The sequence below is a fragment of the Gadus morhua genome, chromosome 1 (assembly GCF_902167405.1).
Source record: "Gadus morhua chromosome 1, gadMor3.0, whole genome shotgun sequence".
NCBI classification, from domain to species: Eukaryota; Metazoa; Chordata; class Actinopteri; order Gadiformes; family Gadidae; genus Gadus; species Gadus morhua.
Window position 1 is genome coordinate 13,867,189 of NC_044048.1, and position 22,708 is coordinate 13,889,896.

The following is a 22,708-nucleotide window of genomic DNA, read 5'->3' on the forward strand; positions in this document are numbered from 1 at the left end:
TACGTGTGTTTTATATGAATCACGTTTCTGTTTCACGGTAGCCCCCTTAGTGCCCTCTTGTGGTCCCTGGGTAGCCCCCACCTCCTCCGATCAGAATCACAGGCTTAATGTGCTCTCCTTGTGTTTTACATGTTGACTTAGTGTTGCTCCATTATTTTTCCTTCCCTTTCTTGTACTTTTCTTCGTTCTGTTTTTTTTTCTTCTTCTTCTTCTTCTTCTCCTCCTCCTCATTCTTCCACAAAAAACCCGCCCTGCGCGCACCTCACTCCGCAGTCCTCCTCTGTTTCCCGGGCGGAGGGCTGACGGCTCCATTCTGGCCCCGTCAGAATTCCCCTGGAATGACGTATGGCCCGCTCAGCACCACAATTAGAGAAATCTCCCTCAGAATCAACCTCGTACATTTTTGGCTCCGGTGCAGAGATGACAATCTCCCCCAGCACATATCTAACCCTCAGCCCAGAGAAAGAAAAAAAAAACTTTCCTAGGGTCCATTTGATTTACTCTGTGGTTTTGTGTCCTTTTCTGTACGGCCGTTTTCCTTAAATTACACAATTTCTAAAACAATCAGGAATCTGCCAGCTATTAGAGTGTAATATAGCTTCTCATAACTCTGTCTCTCGCTGTGTATATTCCCACTGCGTCTATCTTTGTGATTTGCTGTGTTTCCACAAAGGCCAACAGTAGTTGTATTGTTGTTGTTGTAATTTGTTGTTTACTTAAGTTCAGCATTACCTATTTTCGCCTCTTTTTGACCGTAAAAAGTGAATGTGCAATCTCAAAGATTTTGTGGCAATCTCAAAGATTTTCATGTGATTCAATATCTGTATGGTCATTATCTATCGCTGAATGAGGTAACACAATGCGGATCGAGTATATGGTCATGAAAAAGGTTGCATTTGCAGTTTGTTGAAGGTTACGAACTGGTGTTGCTGGTGACACGGTTCTATCTCTGGGAAAACCTTTGAGATTGCCACTTGAAGTATAGCCAAAATGTTCTGTAAGTATCACTCTGTCGTTATAGCCTACTGTATGTGAAACGTGGAGATTTTCTAATAATTCATCCTGATGTATGCATGCTGCTTTTATGTGCATTTGTGCGAGCATGAAGCATGTTAGACGTCTGTTGCATGGATCTGATTTCATAAAACTTTTCTCTTTTCACTATTTAGTGTGCATACATTTATAATAAGCGGTTTGCCTGATCTGGTGTGTGTGTGTCATATTCAGATTGACCAGCTGAAGCAGGAGTTAAACAAGAAGGAGTCTGAGATGCAGGCGGTGCAGACCAAGTTGGAGACGCTGACCAATCAGAACTCAGACTCCAAGCAGCACATCGACGTGCTCAAGGAGTCGCTGAACGCCAAGGAGCAGCGATCCAACACACTGCAGACCGAGGTATGCACACACACACACACACACACACACACACACACACACACACACACACACACACACACACACACACACACACACACACACACACACACAGGCACGCACACACGCGCACACACACGCGCACACACCCGCGCACACACTCGTGCACACACACAGGCACACTCACTCGCAGACACATATACAAACACCCACACACCCACATTGGGAATACAATGAGGATATCCAGCATAGAACAAATAAATGTGCTAAAAAACTTGACATGAATGTATCCATATTGGCTTTGGATTAACCCAAACACTTGAATATCTCACATTTTTGCGAATCGACAACAGACACAGCGGTCTCGCTGTCCTTGTCTGTATTTTATTTTTACTTCACAAATATTTGGTCGGCTTTCTCTCCCTGGCCGGTGTCTCTGCCTCCCCGGAGCACAGCTGTGTTTGCACATAGGGCTAAGCAAGTCAAAAGGCTAAAAAAGGTTTTAAGAAAGAAAGGCACAGATTTGCCGGCTCCAACTTTTGGGTCATCACGGTCAAAGCCATGGTGGGCGGTAAGGTCTCTGACCAGGAGGCCTGCCGGGCTGAGCGCTGCGGGGCCTGACTGTTGGGTGGTGGCGGCTGGTGGGTGGGGGACAGGGAAGTGGAAAAGGCGGAGCCAAATGTTTTTCTCCCCTCCATCCTAGGGTGGTCGTGAAACTGATACCTACGATCTGTATGTGTTGGGCAGCAGAGGGCGGCCCTGCTAACGATGTCCACAGTTCATAACAGGAGGCCATTTGGGCCGAGATTAGGTGTAATTGTCTATACATGTGCATGGAATTTCAGTGTGAGTGGTAAACCGAATAAAAGGACCTAGCTGGCTTTTCGTTTGTGTATGTGAAAACACAATGTAAAAGTTAATGTATTTGCTTTCATGAATGACTTTGTTTGGGGAAGTACTTCCAGTGGAATTGCTTATTATCGGCTTTGAAACATTTAATAATAACTGGGTGCTCTTTAGGTCTGATCCCACACACACACACACACACACACATACACTCACACACACACACACACACACACACACACACACACACACACACACACACACACACACACACACACACACACACACACACACACACACACACACACACACACACATATGCACTGTCAGCGAAGATTGCGAGTGTCTTCTTAGTGCCTATTTAGTATTTTCCTGGTACGGAAGAGACATTTTGTCCTGCGTGGCGGAGGCTATAGGGTTTCTGGGTTAAATAGGGAGAGCAGAAAGATTGGGCTGACCAGCAATTGTAAACTCTTTAGCTCAGGCCCAGCCTGGCATTCCTCAACAGACTGCCAATCAATCCTGCTGCAGGTAGAATAGACCCTTGTGAGGGCTTCTCTCTTGCTCTCTCGCTCTCTCGTTCTATCGCTCTCTCGCTCTATCGCTCTCTCGCTCTTTCTTTCTCTTTATGACTTCTCTCTTTTATTATAATCCCCACTCACACACACACACACACACTACACACACACACAAATGCCCACTTCAAACCTCTTTTCCCTACCTCTCTACTAACTACTATTTGTGTGTGTGTGGCATTTGTTTTTAAATACATCTGCATGTGTGCATGTATGTGTGCCTCTGTCTGTGTACATGTGTGTCTGTATTTGTGTGTACAATCAGTGTGTCTCATTCTGAATGACAGTAATTTTCTGCAGTAACCCACTCTCTCTCTCTCCCCGTTGCCAAACCTGGGTCTCCTTGGCTCAGGAAACAGCATCTATACACACACACACACATACACACAGAAACACACACACAACCCCCCACCCACTCGCATCAGGAGGGGAAAAAGGGAAAGGATGGGATGGTGGACAGAGCGAGCTCTGTAAGGGAGGGAATGAGTAAATTGAAGCATATTTATCTGTCAGTCAAAGTTAAGGACAGCTTCTAAGTGGGGGTGATTGAGATTGCTGTGTGTGTGTGTCTGTGAGTTTTTTCAATGTACATGTTGTTGGAAGGGTAGCCATTCCCGTCGGTATGAGAGTGAGTCTTTTGTATGCTCGGCTCAGGAGAATGAAAAGCTGCAAACATTCAGCTGCAGGTCACGTAACCAATCACAATCCTATCCAGATATCTGAACCAAACAAAACGATTCACGGATGAGAAGTTTCCTGACTGACAAATTTTTCTGTTTTGTACTAAATATTGTACATAACGTCCAGATCTTCTCTACCTATTGCCCTTAGTGACAAAGATCCTTTGTGTCCATGAGAGATTTAGCTTTCCCGGGTAACTCTGAAACATTAACATGAATGTTTTTTAGCGTATAATGTCCCGGTCAAAGATACCAATAAATGTAAAGGAAAATTAAAACAACCACAATACATCTGAGTAAAGCACAAATACAAGAGATGGTCAAATCGACAAGTGGGCCTATACAGCAAACAACCCCACCATCCCACCTAAGTCAGGCAGGGGAGTCACATTATCAAGGGTACCCCCTTTAATGGACGAGATGAGGGAGCGAGAGCTCGATCTCTCCATCTCTCCCAGCTGCTGTTTGTGTGTTTGCAAAGCATGTTGGTCCAGCTGATGGATGGTCCAGCGAGGCAGTGAGGCGGGGACAAGTTGGGGGAGACCTCCGCCCGGGTTACACCTCTATCGCTGTTCCCCTCTCCACCCAGCAGCCACCTTTCTGCCTTAGTCCCTATCCCTGTCCTGTCCTATTGTATTTGGCCTCCCTCCTAACAGTTTTTTAGCGGCTTATCTCTCCCTCTCCCACTTTCCCTTTCAACCTTTCTGTTTGTCCCTCTTCCGTCTTCTTCTGCCCTCCCTGCGTCCGTTCCCCATGCAGAGAACTGAACGCAAGGTTAGGAAGAAGAAGAGAAGGAGGAAGAAGAGAAGAAAGACGCTATAGCTAAATGGCTGCAGTCAGAGAGCGCCTGGCGTAAACAAATGGCTTCCCGTTATAGGCCCACCACCGCTAACCGCCACAGTTCACATATAAACCTCCCGGACTTGTTCTAGCGGCTCCAACTGGCTCGACCCGGTGCCGGCCCGTTCCAGACCGGTGGTAATATGACCTCATCTGAACCGGGCTGACCGCTGTGGCCATTCCCAGGCCTGGGATGGCCGCAGCGCTCCTGGGTTCCCTCGCTGCTGCGGTTTGGGACACGGTGTTAGCAGCGCTGCGTCCTCCAACAGCCGCCGCCACCCCACCCCCCACCCCCACACCCGCCCAGAACAAAACATGGCGCGGTCCAAAGTAAAGCCCCTGCCGTATTCTTCAGAGGCCATGTGGAAAAGCTATAAAGTGCAGAGTTATAGAGGTCACAGAAGGGGATGGGACGTTTTTAATGGCTTACACAGAGGGGAGGGGGGGGGGGGTTTAACATACACGCACACACACACACACACACACACACATACACACACATAGACACACACACACACACATATAATGCATGATCAAATGTGGGTATTGATGTGAAATGCTTAGACAACAACGTCTTTGGGGGACTTGGTGTAAGGACCACCCAAGGTAAATATGTTAGCTGAGAGCGTCTTCCAGGGAGAGCCGTTTGGTATTTACGGGATGGACCTGGAACAGGTGTGCTTCTGAGTTGATCTATTTCTGCCCCCTCCTCCCTTCTTTCTCGCAAACTCAACTTCTTCCTCTCCTTTCCCATCACTTTTGGCCTGTTTTCCCCTCTCCTCTGCATGTATTTATATTTTCTGTATTTTAGGGGACAGATGGAAATAGCATCTCACTTATGAAAAAACGCAGACGGGCACACATGTGCGCGCGTACGTGCACACGCCGTTGAACACGGTGCCGGTGTGCCCTCCGTCAGAGACCGGTTAGGCGGCAGCCAGGAGAGTGACCGCCAGTAGGGCTTGGCATGGGGACAATGGTCACCATTCTTTACGCGTCAACCTCCACTTTCCTCTGGGTCATTATGCTTAACCTCTAATATCACAGACCACACGTTGGACACAAACCCTGGACCGGGGGCTGTGCCCGGCCCCTTCCAGCTGGTTTAATCCAGCCCGCTCGGCTGGTGTGGCCCTCAGACATTTGGGATTGAATCTGTCAAATGTTGAGGGGAAACAAGGAAACAAAACATTGATAGGGGTTTTGGAGGTACGATGCCTGAACGTGTCACCCTGATTTTGCACTGATTTAATTTTTTTGCAGGCAGAAAGCTCTGTCGTACCAATCAGTGACCCACCGTGGCGTTTTTTCTAGAGGGGAAGTACCCAGAGAGTGACACACTGGACATGTTTCCCCTCCTGTGGGTTTTTGTTTCTAATGGGACGCCTTTGGAGAAGGGCTGCTGTCTGCTGTTTGTGTTGATGGAAGGATCACCATTGCTACGAGTACCAGGAGGTTTAGATAAAAATAGTTATGTTGGAAGTTCCTTTAGAAAGAGAAAACAGTCTCAGTTACCACCTCCCACCACTCTCAAAATATAGAGAAAGAAGGAGGACCTCTCCTCTCCTCTGCTCTCCTGTCCGCTCCTCTTCACTCCTCTTCGCTCCTCTCCTCTCCTCCTCTCTCTTCCCCTCTTCCCTTCACTCCATCGCGCTCTTCCTCTTTTCTCGTCGCCTCTGCTTCCCCCTCCTCACTTTTCCCCTCAACCCCTCTCTCATCCCTCCTCTCCTTTCCTCTCCCTTCTTCTCTCCGCTTCTCTTCTCTCTTCCTCCTCTCCTCAACTCTCCTCACCCTGGAGTTCTACTCTCCTCCCTCATCTCCTTCATCTTCCCTCTCCTCCCCTCTCCCCGTCCCCTTTCCTCTCTCCTTGTTTCTTTTCTTCCCCTCCTCTATGCCCCTCTCTTTTCCACCATTTTTCCCAGCGGCCTCCTAGTTCAGTGGTGTGGTCTCGGAAGAACCCAGAACATCACTCAATCACTCAGCCCGTCGCCTGCATGTGGAAGCAATTTCAGAAGCAATGCATTAGCATACACACATAACAGACACACACGCACGCACACACACACACACACACACACACGCACGCACGCACGCACGCACGCACGCACACGCACTTGCAGGCACGTAGGCAAGCACAAACAGACAGTCAATTCAGTGCATGTGTGCACACACCAGCGCTGCACCAGTACTAGGTACCTTATAATAACAAAGAGTGTGACATTTTGTGCAGTTATTGTACACCACAATGCCTTGTATTAAATGTCCTGATAATCTAAGGTCAGGGGGAATGGAGGAGGATAATGTAGAGAGATGTGATAAGGAATAGCGAGAGGATGCATGATGTGGAGATTCCTGTGATATAAATCAGTGTTGTTTAAACAGGATGCCTCCTTACATCTGGGGGGCCCCCATGGGCCCCCTGATGATTCAGCCAGAGTAATCAATCAATTGGAGAAATAACGAAAGTGATTGGGATCTCATGCCTAGAGTTCAGGCTAAGGGTACCACTGCAATTTCTCATAGTTTATGTTTTATGAGAAAACACAAACGTACACAGACCCGCACACACACATACACACACACACACACACACACACACACACACACACACACCACACACACACACACACACACACACACACACACACACACACACACACACACACACACACACACACACACACCACAGACACACATACTCATACACTAATAACACATACAGTAGACATGCAGTCTAGATGGCTGCAAGGGCCCGGATGTAGTCATGGAAACAAACGGTAGCCGGCTCTGTAAGGCTTTGAATGCAGGAATCAGAGCGCTCTCGCGTGGACGTGCGTGCGGAGCGGACCCGACAGCCCGCGCCGCGGCTGACGGATGAACAAACAAAATGAACCAAGGGTTTCTGCCTGTTGATCAAGTGTGCGTTTCAGAGGTTCGGACTGCGGCGTCGTGCTCTCGCTCCACGCGTTCGCCGGTGGAGGCCGTTCTCTGCGGTTTGAAAGGAAATGGATTCCCTGGAAACCGGATGGAGAATCTGGCGGGCGGCACTGGAAGCGAACAGGGAAAATAATCAAACAGGGAGCAATTGTTAATGAGGGAGAACGCCTGCAGCGTATCTTCCTTTATTTGTGTGTGTGTGTGTGTGTGTGTGTGTGTGTGTGTGTGTGTGTGTGTGTGTGTGTGTGTGTGTGTGTGTGTGTGTGTGTGTGTGTGTGTGTGTGTGTGTGTGTGTGTGTGTCCTTCCCTGCGAGGGGCGTAATGATGATGGATTGGAGGTGAAGGAAGCATGCAGACAGCTGTGTTCAATGTGAGTTAGTGTGATAGAAGTTGGACAGAACGGAATCTGTCCCCTGTAGAATTATAACTTACACATATATCGCTATGGCAGCAAAACATTCGGTTGGCAACGGCTTGGCTGCGGAGAGAATTGACAAAACGTGTTATGTAAACATATTCAAAAATATGTGTGGATGTGTGTGTGTAGGGGTGTGTTGAGGTCGGGTGTGTGTGTGTGTATGTGTGGTTGTGTAGGTGTGTGTTTGTTCAGAGTTTGTGTGTGTAGGGTGTGTTGGCCGTGAGTATGCCTGTATGCCTGCGTGCGTGAATGCATGCACGTGTGCGTGGTCGGGTGTGTGTCTGTGTGAGAGTGCCTTTCTTTCTTTCTCTCTCTCTCTCTCTCTACATCTGTAAGCATTTCCCATGTTTCTCCATCGTAGCCTACGGGCAGACAGCTGTGTTGCCATGGTTTCCCCAGCCACGGCGGGGTGCAGCAGGATGAGCCCGGTGTCCCGAGCTCCCAGGCCCCGCGGCGGCTAAAGTGTTGCAGTCTTCAGTCACTTCCCTTTATTATCCCAAACTGGCCCAGGGATGAGCCCGTTATTAGCCGGTCCTCAGGTCGAAGGCAACGTCTAATCTGGCGGCTTTGATGACACACCTGGTCCCAGGCCCGGCCCGAGCCCGGGGACAAAGTAAACATCCCGCTACATCCGCGGAGAGCAGCGCCACCGGTACCTAACTGACATCATGTCTGCTGTAAACAGCTCAGGTGTTGAGGAAGTCCATTGAATGCGTGTGTGTGTGTGTGTGTGTGTGTGTGTGTGTGTGTGTGTGTGTGTGTGTGTGTGTGTGTGTGTGTGTGTGTGTGTGTGTGTGTGTGTGTGTGTGTGTATGTGTGCGTCTGTGTGTGTGTGTGTCCTCATCAAGAAAATGAGTTTGTAAGCCCAGGCTCTCTTGCTCTCTGTCTCTCGCTGTCGCAATTCCAGTTTTGTTTCTTCATCGGAAAAACGATGAAGACTCAGGGTTCCGCTGTGTCACGGCTGATTCACAACGAGTCTAAAAGCGTTAAGGTGAAATACCACTACAGATTATGTTATTATAGATTATTAAAATACACACAAAGAAATAAACACAGAACAGGCCAGGCAGCTATATCAGTTATTCTTTGTTTTTGTCGTAAAATGGCATCATGGAATGATTTTGATTGGTCAGCTGTTAAAGGAAAATATGCCTCAACAGTTGCGCTGTGAGCCACTTCAGGGACCTGTAAAATGTCCATTTTGAAATGCTCCGTATCCCCAAATCAATGAGATCCAGCATTCCCCACATTTACAACAAGGTAAACATCAATTAGTCAAAGAGTGACTCGTAAATCTGGATGATTAATTTCAGTGCGCCATCCTTTAAATAAATTATCTTTGAGGCCTCTGCCATATTGACACAGGCACGCTGAACCACATGCAGGCGTCGGAGGCAATTGCTCTTGCAGCTGTGTAAAGTGCATGACAGCCTCTGAAGACGCTGGTCCAAACACCAGCACTCCTGGTAGACCTGGAACACAACACCCAACTCTGAAACTGTACAAATCAATGAACATAACCGATGTTTTTGGTGTGCTGTGTGTGCATACCATATGTGTGTGTGTGACAGTGTAAAGATGTGTGTTCGGGTGTTTGTGTGTTTAAGAAAGAGTGTGTAATGGAGTCTATTGGTTTATTGTATCGTATTGTTGCAGTTTATCTAACAAAAAATCCTGCTCAGACTCACGCCCTGCACGCTGTTGCATTGCACATGTGTGTTTGCATTGTGTGCGTGTGTGCGTGTGTGTGTCTCTATCAAAGATTGCACGTTTTTGGCGGGGTATGTGTGCACATGTGTGCGGCTGCTGGTGTGTGTGTGTGTGTGTGTGTGACTGTCTGTGTGTGTGTGCGTCAACTCTTGTTTGCAAGTCCCAAGGCCTCTGCTGTGGTCTTCCCATAATCTCCAGCACCGGCGTTCTGACTGTGGTCTGGTCAAATAGTCCCCTTGTTGTTTGCTGCGGCCCAGAGCCGACACTGAGGCCGATAACTTAGCAGATTCTCCTGCCAGAAAAACTTTTATGATGAAACACGAGAGCGGGAGGTGAGGACAAACAGAGAAGCTGTTTTCTTTAAGCCTCTGTTTTACTTTGCTAACCAATGTCCAGAATCCACATTTGGACGTAACTGCACGTTCGAGAGGGGAAGTCAAAATAAAAAAAATAGAGTAAATGAAGGAGAATGAACATCTGTGTGTGTCCTTTTGTTTGCAGTATCATACTGTATATCTTTATATCGCTTTGGGTGTAGTATTGTGTGAAGTGTGTGTGTGTGTGTATGTGTGTGTGTGTCTGCTTGGGCCTGCACATTTGAAATCCACTGAAGCATGTACTTCAAAGTGTGAGAACTCACGCTTAGCACTGTGTAACTGTCCTCGCTTTACAGAAATAAAAACTCATAAAGCCAAGAATTAATAACTTCTCAACCACCGAGTCTTGAAAATCTATCAAGCCCTTCTTTTTCAAATGATATGGTGTTGAGTGAGGGCCTGGAAATGTCATGTCAGGTTTAGGGGTTGGGGGTTTGGGCGGGGGGAGGGGAGGGGGTGTACGAGGGTTTGGTGTGGAGGGAGGAAGAGGAGATGTGTTTTCAATTCATCTCTTCGGCGACAAGCCTCGGTGCAATCCACATGGCCCCGTTGGATTTGGTCTTGGCCAGACTGGACTGGAGTGGTCCTCCATTCCTCTCTCACCCGGTCCTTGTGATTCTTCCCTCCTTCTCCGATACGAAAGCAACGTAGTAATTGAAACCATCGTCTTCGCCAGCGTCCAATCACGAGGGGCTAATGAATCCTCTGGTTGCCGTAGAGACAGCCGCCCTAGGCTCTGCTTTGAGTTTTATCTCTCACTGATAAAAAGAGATATACACACAACCACATGCAAACCCAGACGGACACACACACACACACACACACACACACACACACAAACACACACACACAACCACGGACGCACACCCGGACACACACACTGACTTGTACAAAGTAAGAGTTGAGAGAAGGCGAGCAGCGGACCAAAGTCAACCCGGCCGAGCAGCTTGAGGGATGTGTCCACGCTGAAGCATCGCTCGGTTGCACCACACCTCTCAGCCAACACTCAGTACCCTGCCTGCAGCCCTGGAGGCGCCCGGGGAGACAGAGAGTGCTGAGAGAGCCAGAGAGGCTGGAGACGGAGAGGGAAGAAGAAAGCAGGGAAGAACAACAGGAGGATGGAGGATAGAGAAGGCCAAGGAGAGGTTACGCGGCCCATAGGGATACTATTGACTGTGGTCGGCGATGACAACATGATTTTAGACCCCGGACGTGGCATTGTAAAAGAAACAAACGTGTTTTATATTTTTTAAGGGAAGCACTTGGGTTTCCTCCTTTCTCCTCTTGATATCCCTTTACCTGCCTCGTTTCTGCCTGTCTGTTTGTTTGTCTTATTCTTCATCTGAAACCATACTTCACACACCTTATCGACCCCACAGGCTATTACTTATTCTCCCCTGGGCTGCTTGCTCCAGGCTAGGCCACCGGGTGGAACTGAAAGTGGCTATTAGTGAGGTGATAGGACCACTATCGCTATCACAAGTCACAACCATCACCGGAGAGACAGCAGGGATTTCCTATCGCCGCCTCTCCCCAATAAGTGCATTCTCATCTGCTCGGTTGCTATCCATTTCCTCCGTGACATTTCTCTTAATTTTCCCTCTTTTTCCTCACTCTTAACCCTCTTTCTTTCTCTCGCACACACAAACACACACATGCCTGCACGCACGCGCACATATGTGAAATCTAATCGACACACACTCACACACTTCCGCTTGTGTACGGTAGGATTAGTGGAGTGTTTGGAGTGCTGTAGACAGGCAGGTCCCAGTGCTAGGCCCTGCTCCTCTGCCAGGGAAGCAACGCTAGACATATAAAACAAGTTTGCAATGCCAGGAGAATTCTACCTGATTCCAATGAGAAATCATCCCTTTGCATATCTGTGGGCTGTTGGAAACGGTATGGAATATTAAAATATTAGACTATATAATATTCCAATATTTAATCTTTATTTTTTTTAACTGGAATACTTGATTGTGCTTACTGTGCAAACATATAGTATACTATACTCTCACACACACACACACACACACATACACACACACACACACACACACACACACACACACACACACACACACACACACACACACACACACACACACACACACACACACACACACACACACACACACAATTCCTTCAACAAGGAATATGGATTAATATAACAACTAGATGTTGAACTCGTGCAAACTTCCAGTGAAGACTTGTGAGTGTCAGCTGTTTAAATAACTATCCAGAATAATATTTATCCTGGTCTTGGTTCACAAAGAAGACACGCCCACAGAACTCTGTCTTCCGCTTTTTATTTTCCTCTCTCCATCAATGTGTGTATGTTTTGGAAACACACACAGACACGGATACAGGCACCTTAACATGAAGGGTCACCTCCATTCTCATCACCTTAATACATTGCTCCATGGTAACAGAAGCTCGAAAAGAATCTCAAGAGCAACAATGAATGTCTACGCTTTGCCAATTGCATGCTTGTGTGTGTGTGTGCACGGCTTTATGCCTGCGCACATCCTGGTGTCTAGGTGTGTGTGTGTGCATGTGTGTGCGTGTGTGTGTGGAGAAGTGTTTGTGTGTATATGTGTGTGTGCATTTCCCTTGTGTGTGCAAACGCCCTGGTGTGTGTGTGTGTGTGTGTGTTTGTGTGTGTGTGTGTTTGTCTTGTGCGCACATCCGCTGCTCTCTTACTCTCGGTAGTGCTCAAGAACACAGATAAATGTCCAATAACAATTCCTGAAGCGAGCTTCGATATCAGTCATTCCACTGAGGCAGGCCAGTGGGAGAGGGCTCTAAAGTGTGAAGTGTGTTAGCTTCTGCTGAACATACCACGCTCTCATATCTTAGGATGAGACTGCTTTCAGTGTCTCTCTCCCTCTCCTTCTCTTCCATGCACACACACACACATTTGTGCACACACACATACACACAATCAAGCAGACACAGTTTATGAACAGTTTTATTGCAGCAGTCCTCAGTGAATCACATTATGAACATTAGGTCAGAGCTGAACATTTACTACTTCCAAATGTCAACAAGTCAATGTGTTGAGACATGCCGGTACCAGAACTGAATAATAACATATGGGCCACCTAATGGGGAATGGGCTGTCTCTGTATCTGTTTAACATATTCAGTCTGTCTGTCGGTCAGGCCGGTCAGAATGTCTGTCCATCTCTTTAGCGTATAATTTTTGTAATATATGTAGACGGCTTTATTCCTGAATCTTAGCAGTCATTCGGCATTTACTTTTATCCATTTGGTATCGAACCCAGATCTTTTGTAACCTGACTGCGACTTGAATATCTTGCCCCTGACTTTCTGTCCGTCTTTCTCCCTGCTTGTCTTTCTGGCTTACTGTCTGCTTGTCCCTCTATCTGACACCCTGTCTGTCCCTCTATCTGACTCCCTGTCTGTCCCTCTATCTGACTCCCTGTCTGTGTGTCAGTCCCTCTGTCTGACTTCCTGTCTATCCCTCTTTCTGACTCCCTGTGTATCCCTCTATCTGACTCCCTGTCTGTTTGTCTGTCTGACTCCATGTCTGTCCCTCTATCTGACTCTATGTCTGTCCCTTTGTCTGACTCGCTGTCTGTCTCCGTCTGTCCTGCAGGTGGATGCCCTGCGGGTGCGTCTGGAGGAGAAGGAGCAAGTGCTGACCAAGAAGAGCAAGCAGCATCAGGACCTGTCGGACGAGAAGAGCACTCTGGCCGGGGAGATCCGGGACATGAAGGACATGCTGGAGGTCAAGGAGAGGAAGGTGTCCGTGCTGCAGAAGAAGGTATGGTGTGGCACAACACACGATGGGCTTCAAGCAGCCATTTTGGTTCTAGTGTTTAGAACCAAGATAGATGAGCCACATAGGATCCTTCGACAGGGTCCCTGAGCAAGCTAGTTTGTAGCATAGAATCTAGTATTAGTCAAGTCTACTTTTTTTTTTACATCATTTGTACGTCTGCCAGGCCCAGTTTGATATTTTTCTTTCATTTTAATAGCTATGACGGGCTGACAACTTGTTGAAAACCTTTATTGCAAAGCAATTTACCAACTTCAATGCAGCTTGGAAATAGTGTCTAGGAGCTATTAAGCAGTCCAGAATAAATCAAGAGTTTCACTAAACTGTGAAATCCTTATCTCTATGACACACATACACAATATTGACACAGTGTCCTTAACTGTAGTACTCAGAACCAGAGACTGGAGATGAAAAATAAATTGAGTTTGTTATGGTTGAACGCCAAGGTGGAGCCGGTTGGTGTGCTAGCTATGTTGAAGTTAGCCACTGTTGCCTCACTTTGCCAGGCACTCTGGAGCCAATATAAATCCTCATGGGCACCTTTTTTGGCTGCGGTCATGTGGTTGATTTCTTTCTCCATGTTTAGTACCGCATCCCCGCTCAATATGGTCGTCTTGGCCCAACCCCGAAGGAGCCAGAGCTGGATCTAGTTTTGTCCCGTGGCCAGTGGCAATATCGGTCCCTTCATTGTCCTTTATTAGCTCTTTTTTTTTTTTCGCTTCCAGGGGTTTTTAACATTTTTTAATTAAAGGCTGTTTGAGGTCATGCGTGGTGCAAATCTTTGAAAGTTTCATTTCCCTTACCAATGTTATTGTCGGTCCTAACTTTTAATTCACTCTAAGATTACATAAAATAATGTAATATTAAGATGTTACGTTTGTTAGCAGTGTGCTTCCACTGTGCTTAGAATCTGCTTTACAAATATGAGGAGATCAATACTGTACTCCAGTGAGAGAGCTATACCCTAGAGACCAAGGCGGAACCCTTCATTCCTCCGTGCTCCTGTGCTGTTTACAATGAATCTGTGGCTGCACCGGTCCGCGGGGACACGGCAGCTCTGTGTTTTTATTCTTAAGATATCCGTTGAAACTAATCCAAACATTGAAATGCCATTGAACTAATGGATGAATATACAATTACGCAGTGAAAGTGATCCTAGATCTGGCACTGACTTGTTGAAGCCCAGTTTAACTGAGTGGCCTTTGCTAAGCCGAGTGACACGCATCAGCATTAAGGATAAAGCCTTCCTTTAGGATGCTATAAGGGGAAGGTCACCTTATGCCAGACATATCATCTAGAAGCATATGGAAGGCAGCTACTGTGTAGGTTTTGACATGAAAGATCTTAAAGTCTTACTTAATTCATACATTTATTATCTATCCAATTTATAAACACAAATGCTTTTCCAAATAGGATCCAAAGCCTGTCGAATTAGATCTGGTATACAACAAGTAAACACACGTTACTAGTACAACCATTTCTTTTCTACAGGAGTTATTAACTTATATATGTATTGTACAAACACACACACATAATAACTGTCATACCGTCGACAGGAAGAGAGTTGGTCTCGGGATTGTCTGAGTAATCTTTCTTACTTCCTGTAATAATTAATATTAATAACAAAGACACGTGGATAGGATAGTCAGGTCCAAGGCTATAGGTGGCCGTTATTTATTTTGCCACAGAGACATTCTTATATGACAGTAACAAAATCAAGGGATTGCAAAGCTTTTTTCCAGCATGATGTCAAGACGTTCGTTTGAGCCATACGTCAATGTATTGATGGCATAAAGCCTCGACAACAAAATTGTGGAAATTGAATAAATGTGTGCGCTGGATCTGAAATGGGTTTTGAGTCTTATGCAGCACAAAACACGCATAGACACACGCATGTACAGAAGCACGTATGCATGCAAGCATGCACACACACACACGCACACACACGCGGAACAGTAGAAGCTCTGTTGGAGTCTTGGGCCTGCATGACCGTGACCGATGCATAATGATGCATTTATTTATTTATTTGTTCCTTTCAGGAGCTTTTTAAAGAAGAGGGAAGAGGGTAAGGCGGTCGGGTGTGGGCGCACACTCACACACCCACCTGCACACACACACACACACACACACACACACACACACACACACACACACACACACACACACACACACACACACACACACACACACACACACACACACACACACACACACACACACACACACAAACACACACATAGTACCGGTAGTGTGGTTTTGGCATACATACGTTATTCATGTTCAAACATTGTGGTCTTCTCAATCCATATTCATGCTTTAAAAAAAAAGGTCTGTCTGTGTCTATGGAAGTATAGTATCACCTATCGCCCCCCTCCCCCTTCTCACAATAGCAACCACTGACAGGGAGATTCAATTACGTCTGCTGGGGCTGCATAGGTCCTGTGTGTGTGTGTGTGTGTGTGTGTGTGTGTGTGGCTAAAGGATGTTGTCCTATACACAGGGGTCTCTGTTAGTTATGATAGTGTCTAGAAGGTCTCCCTTCAGACCCCCTCATGAAGTCTGGGGGGGGGTGCTCTGTTTCAACGCTCCGTCCCGCCAGGAGGCTGACATCCCCCAGCTCTGTCATCAGCCCCCCCCACCCAGTGTCATCACACCGCTGGGGGCTTTGATGGTCAGGGGAAGTCAAGAGAGAGGGAGAGAGAGAGGATGGATTGAGATGTTCCGGGGCCTTCTCCATTTCCCCCCCCCCCCCCCCCCCCCCCAGACCCACACTTCTATTTCCCTCCATAGAGTGATTCCTCTCAGTGGCCGTGGCCGTTCTTCACTCTGTTATGCGCCTCCGCCTCCCTTATAAGGCCAGGCTGCTGTTTTTTCACGGCCCCCTGCTTCCGTACATGTTCATAGCCCCCCAACCCACCACCACCAGCACCACCACACCCTCCACCACATGCCTGTCTTTCATCATCACTATCTTCCCGCTCCTATCGGTTAAAGGACCATTATCGATTTGGGAGGGCAGGAAAGCATCATTTAGTGCCCCGGCATACCAACCTTTTTCTCAATGGGGCGCCCCCCTTCCCCGCCCTCCCCTCTGCCCTGTCTGTCCCTGGTACCACGGTGTTGAACAGTGCCTCGGTAACACACCACGGCAGTGTTGAGTCTGATGCATATGGATGGCAAGTCGGGAGCACGGGATGTGATGCAGACTGATAGAAAGGAAAATATTAGTCCAGGGCTTGGTGTGTGTGTGTGTGTGTGTGTGTGTGTGTGGATGTGTGTGTGTGTATGTGTGCATGAACTGTGCGTCGAAGCCGCATGCGTCCGTGAGCGTGGCAGCGTAGCATGGTGCATTCATAGCGCATGAGCCCAGCCGTCAAGGGCCTTGTACTCAAAGACCAGGGTTGGCAGTCGAACAAACTCCATGACAGCCCGTCTGCGTAAAGGTAAAACGCACGTTGAGCGTGTACACGGTGTTACACATTAATACCGCTTATCGGCTGTTCATTGAATTGAACGTGCAGAACCCGAGCTTCTTCTCAAGCCTCTGCACATGAGGCTTAGCACTCCCCATGAGGAAGTCACAGCTCAGCTCAGAATAAGAGAGATACACACTGCTTTAGCTTGGGACCGGTTAGAGCCAGTAGCCAGATGTGGCTAAATTGTTCTCTTTGAGTAATCGTCTGCGTGTCTTTCCTGCTCCAGAGAGAGATCAGAGATCTTTATAGATCAGCTTTGTGTGTGTGTGTGTGTGTGTGTGTTTGTGTGTGTGTGTGTGTGTGTCTGTGTGTGTGTGTGTGTGTGCATGTGGGATGGCTCTTGTGCACATGCGGGCGAAATGTGATCAAGACAAATGTGCGATGAGTCCTCTGTTGCCTTTCATCTTAATGGCCTCCACCTGACCAATCACAGCGCAAGAGATATGTGGTGGGATAAGGCTGTGTGAAGCTGGGGGGTTCCAGTAAACACACGCTGATTGGCCCCTGTAGCTCGCTCTTTCTTTGCTCCTATCAGCAATCACCCTTAGTTAAGTCTGATTGGACCCAGACCATATAGCCTGCGAGATGAGCCAAGTATTGGGCCATAGATCAGCCTACAGCGATCCAAGGTAAGGGTCATCCAGCGCTGAACAAACGCCTGGACACCGAACGGTGACCCGAGCGCGGCTCCCTGCCCTCCCTGCCCCACGGCCATCGCTCTCTCATAGTGCAGCCTGAGCTGTCTCTCCCATTGATATTTGATCGATTTTAGTGCGATGTAAATCACGCCGAACCCCCTAGGGACACCATGGAAACCGGAGCCTGAGCCTCCTTCACCTTGTTTTTCCCTTTCATTTTTCCGTCATGACAAGCAGTGCAGTTGTTGACCTGAAGGAACCGTAGGACTGTACGCTGGGTCCGAGCTTAACCCCTCCGACCCGCGGACTGTAAAGTGTCTTCACGGGGAACTTCAAGGTCTCTGCGGGCCGCAGCAGCGGGGGGGAGAGAGTTAGGCACACAGCTGCAGTAGCCCTGGATGGGTGGCCTGCATTCTTCCCCCTTTCTTTCTTTCCTTCTTTCTTTCTTTCTAGTCCTTCTTTCTCTCTCTCTTTCTTTGGGTCTTTATTACATTCTTCCTTCCCTGGGTCTGTCCTTCTTTAACTTTGGGTAATTCTTTCTATGCACTCCTCTTTAGCCCTTGTTTTTTCCCTTTTTTCTCTCCGTTTGTCAGATCAAAGCGCTGCCATTTCTTCTCTCTAAAAGCAAAGAATTAATACTAATGGTGCTGGGAGCGCAGGAATAAAGCGTCAGGATAATTACCCAGCAATCACTGCAGCATTCCGCGACCATGGGGGGGGGGGGGGGGGGCGGGGGGGGGTTGAGATAGGGTCTTGAGCCTAAGCGCCGTGGACGTGGATCAACTTGGCCTGCACACACACAGGCACTCGTCTGCGCACACACGACCGCACACACACGTTGACACTCCCACACCTCCTCCATGGACCAGCTGTCTGTGTTGAACAACTCCAGTTCCCGTCCTCCACTCTCTGGGCTGATACGTTTAGATTAGCAACACTTACTTCAACCTCAAACCGGGACTCATATTATTTTGGAAAAGTGTGTGTGTGTGTGTGTGTGTGTACTTACGACGCTCAAAACTTGACTTGTATTAGTTCGGAAAGGTGTCTGCGTGTATATTTTGCGTGTAAGTGTGTGCATGTTGGTGTGTCTGCACGTCTGCTGGAGCAACATGTCTGATTGAGTGAATGTGTGCGTGTGTCTAATTGATATGTATGAATGCAGCGGAGGCTCCGTGTGTGAATGACTCTGTGGAGGAATGCTGGGGGGGGGGGATGTCTACCTGTCATGTCCCCCATATGCTATAGGGAGCCCCTGTTTTCTCAACAGGCCCTACATTTATTATAACAATCACAGACGGATTGTCTGTGTGTGTGTGTGTGTGTGTGTGTGTGTGTGTGTGTGTGTGTGTGTGTGTGTGTGTGTGTGTGTGCGTGTGCGTGTGTGTGTGTCTGTGCGGGTGTGCCGCCTCTCAGTAATGGCACAGGGCCTCTTTGTGTTTTTTCTCCTGAGCGTCCCGGTTAGTTAGCAGCAGAACCAATGTCAGGGCCACATTCACCGGACTCTGCAGAGTCACCGGTTGGGCCGCCTAATCGGAGTGAAACCCGTAGAGGGTTCTGTCACCCTCCATCCCGATCCAACATCCCCAAAAATAGTTTTTCCATTACCCTATGTAGGGGGGGGGGGCATGGTAGCGGTGAGTGCCGTCAGAGACCTGGTGAGACAGGATTACACCCACCATGTGGTTTGGCACTAGGGGGTGGGTAAAGCCAGGAGGGCCGTTGTGTGGGTCTGCAGACGCCCACGTGGACCGTTGGCACGCGACGGATGGGTCAGGGGGGACGTGTATCCCGTGCTCTGGCACGCCGTCCGGTCGGATGTCTGGATGAAAACACCGTCGCTACCAGCTTCATCATGCAGCGGTTGTTATTTTTTACCCTTTTGTTATTTTGATGATTACTCTGCATCGTGCCTCTCTGTCATTAAACCGAGATAGAGCAAAAGGAATACGTCATTCCGAGGACATAAGGTTAAAGGTTAGATTTAAACAGTCGAATCCCCCGCCCCACTGACTGTTGAAATCAACATCCTCTCTCTCTCTCTCTCTCTCTCTCTCTCTCTCTCAGACCCGTCTCTCTCTATCTCTGTCTCGTCCATTACTTAGTCCTATGAAGTCATGGAGTGCTGGCGTTCCGCTCCGTAAAGGATTCAAAAGGGGGGGAATGAGTAATGTGTCCTGGAGCTACAATAACCTGACATCCACCGGGTCAATCCAGGGGAGCGAGGTGAAAGAGAGGTGTCATTTTCCCCTCCCGATTGTTCCGGTGTATGTCAGTCCTTCCTCGCGCCCATACACCCGTCACCCTCCCTCTTCAAAGGGCGGATGGGGCCTTGTGGTTTAGAGGTGGGGCGGCGGAGGTGACAATGTCAAGTCGCAGACCGCAGCATCCTGTGCTAGACAGCTCTTTGTTCGACACACAGGCAATGGCGAGCAATTATCTGTTTTGTGATCGTCGGTTGCTGGTGGAGTTGCTTGGAGGAGGATTCAGTGTCCCGCTCCAGGTTATTTCCCATTGTGCGTAATCCTGCAGGGAGCCTTTATGGAATTGTGTCCTTAAGGAATAAATGTGTCCTTGGAGATTTGGTCGGCTCGTCGTGTGCAAAAAGAAGAGAGGAGGCCTTTAATGTCTAAGGCCTGCTTTCTGGCGACCGGAATTGCAGTCTCAGGTGTAATTACATACTGATTCACTTAATCGTTTCTCGACAACAGTGTGTAACAAGATAAGTAAGGCTCACCTCTAACTGGAAGATGTAGTAATTATTATTTGAATACAGGAAGACTAGACATGGTTAGAAAAACAAGTCATTGTCTCATGTCACTGGACCTTTTCTTGTGCAGTGACATACAATCACCACAAGGGGGCAACCACGTACATGGCATCAACGAAGCAGATATCCCCTTTTCCTGGGCCTTTGTCCAACAGACAGTGGGAGAGAGAACCATAGAAAGCAACAGAAAGGGATGGGAGGAAGAAGAGGGGGTGGGGAAAGGTTTGAATGAATCGCAGGCCCACCCTCACCTCGTGGAAAAGGTCACTGTCTTCCCCCAGCTTCTTTATGGCCAAACTGCTTTTCTCTTTGAAGAGCCACATCTGAGTGCTTAGCTCCAGGAGGAAGTGGCTTATTAACCTGGGAATCAAGCAGCTCTGATTCAAGGGGGCACCAAGCCGTGTGCAGGTGTGGATGTAAACGTGCAGGCACACACACACAACAAACAGAATTAATAGGCATCCAAAAGGTTCATGCACACACTTTTATTGGATCCCGGCATAAGTCCGCGGAGACGTTGTTGTAGAAGCACGGCGATCTCTCCAATCTAAAGTATTTCATAATGGATCCTTTTGACAGTGACCTAGATTTTCTCATGGGAAGCCCACCAGATTACCACACATTGTTTAGTTTTGTGGTTTTTCTCTGCACGACTGCGCGTGCGTGTCACTGCGTACCAGGCTATGTGTTTGCCTGGATGCGTGTGTGCTCACACACACACGCGCGCACGCTCGAGTGTTTTTCATCCAAGGACATTCTTCCTGGTGTGCATGCGTCGGTCACTGCCTGGATTCCCCAAAACGCTTCACACAACTGTCGTTGTCACGTTCCCCGAGGTGACGACAAGCCCAAAAAGCGAGCGAATGAATTGCTACCCAATTATCGTTTTGGTATTTCAATCGAGGCCACCCGTCCCCCGTCCTCGTCCTCAATAACGTTGAGAACCACCCAAATGATCACGTCTATGTGTGCGTGTTTTTTTTTGTTTGTTGGTAAGCGTGGTCTCGCTTTGAGCCGGTCCTTGTGTTGTGCAGGAATGATTCAATGGAAGGACATGGGGCTGGTTCCAGTTCTGGGGATTCTGATGGAACACATAAGGGTGGCCTGGTTCCGCGGTTCTGCTCCGGAACAGATCAGGACCTGTAGCCCGAGGGGCTCGGGGCTTCATCCAGCCTTTATTCCCTTCTCTCTCACATTACATTAGACCTCAGCTTGTGTTAATCACGGCCACTCCGAGCGCTCCACCACAACGGTTCACATCCGAGCCTTTCCTCCACAATGGGAATGTACAATTACAAGCATGTTGGATACAGAAAATGAGGAAGAATCAGCACAGAATCCCTTACACATTTACATTTTACTATCGGGGATGCTGACGACATCGCCCGATAACGATCTCAAGGGATTTTCCATGTTTGTGGCTTCTCAAAACACTTAATAGATTACATTTGGAACTAATATCAAATTGCGGCCCCAGCTGGAATTTGATGATGTTAGTGTTCGACAAAAGGCCTTCAAACATGTGGCAGCATTGTCTGCTAGTGTGTGCACGGGTATTGTAGACAGAATCTCAAGGGCAGCCCAGGTCAGGGGTCCACTGTGCATAATCACTCCCACTTTTAAGGGGAAAACCTTTGCACTTTCCTTCAACCTGTGGAGAAAGTTATCGCTGCGAAAACAGGATGCACACAGACACACATACACACACGCACACACACACACACACACACACACACACACACACACACACACACACACACACACACACACACACACACACACACACACACACACACACACACACACACACACACACACACGCGCGCAAACACACACTCATAAAGACACAGACATAGGCCTGGCCTACAGACTCCATATAGCCGGCTACATCTGCGGTGGTCTCGTGGGATGGAAGTGTGTGTGGTCAGGCAGTGAGATGACGACTAGAGTGATTTCAATGATGCAGTGCGCTTTCAATGATAACACTGTGTGTGTGTGTGTGTGTGTGTGTGTGTGTGTGTGTGTGTGTGTGTGTGTGTGTGTGTGTGTGTGTGTGTGTGTGTGTGTGTGTGTGTGTGTGTGTGTGTGTGTGTGTGATGTATGTATACACAAAAGGTGGGAGCAGAGTGTGTGGTGTGTGTGTCAGCTAAGTATGCCAAGAGTTAACTTAAGCGACTCGTGATCAGCTCATCAAAACAAACAGGCTACTGTAAAGGAGAGGTCTTTGGCCTCCCAAAATGGCACACGGGTGCCCCACAACGCGCCT

The 22,708-nt window shown here is 48.1% G+C and overlaps 1 protein-coding gene across 1 annotated transcript in view; it reads left to right on the forward strand.

Annotated features, from left to right (window-relative positions):
• LOC115554158 (ERC protein 2-like) overlaps nt 1-22,708 on the forward strand; it is a 163,516-nt gene that overhangs the window by 22,478 nt on the left and 118,330 nt on the right. The window contains 2 exon segments of the mRNA XM_030374310.1: nt 1,228-1,395; nt 13,376-13,543. Coding sequence (XP_030230170.1) covers nt 1,228-1,395; nt 13,376-13,543 — 336 coding nt within the window.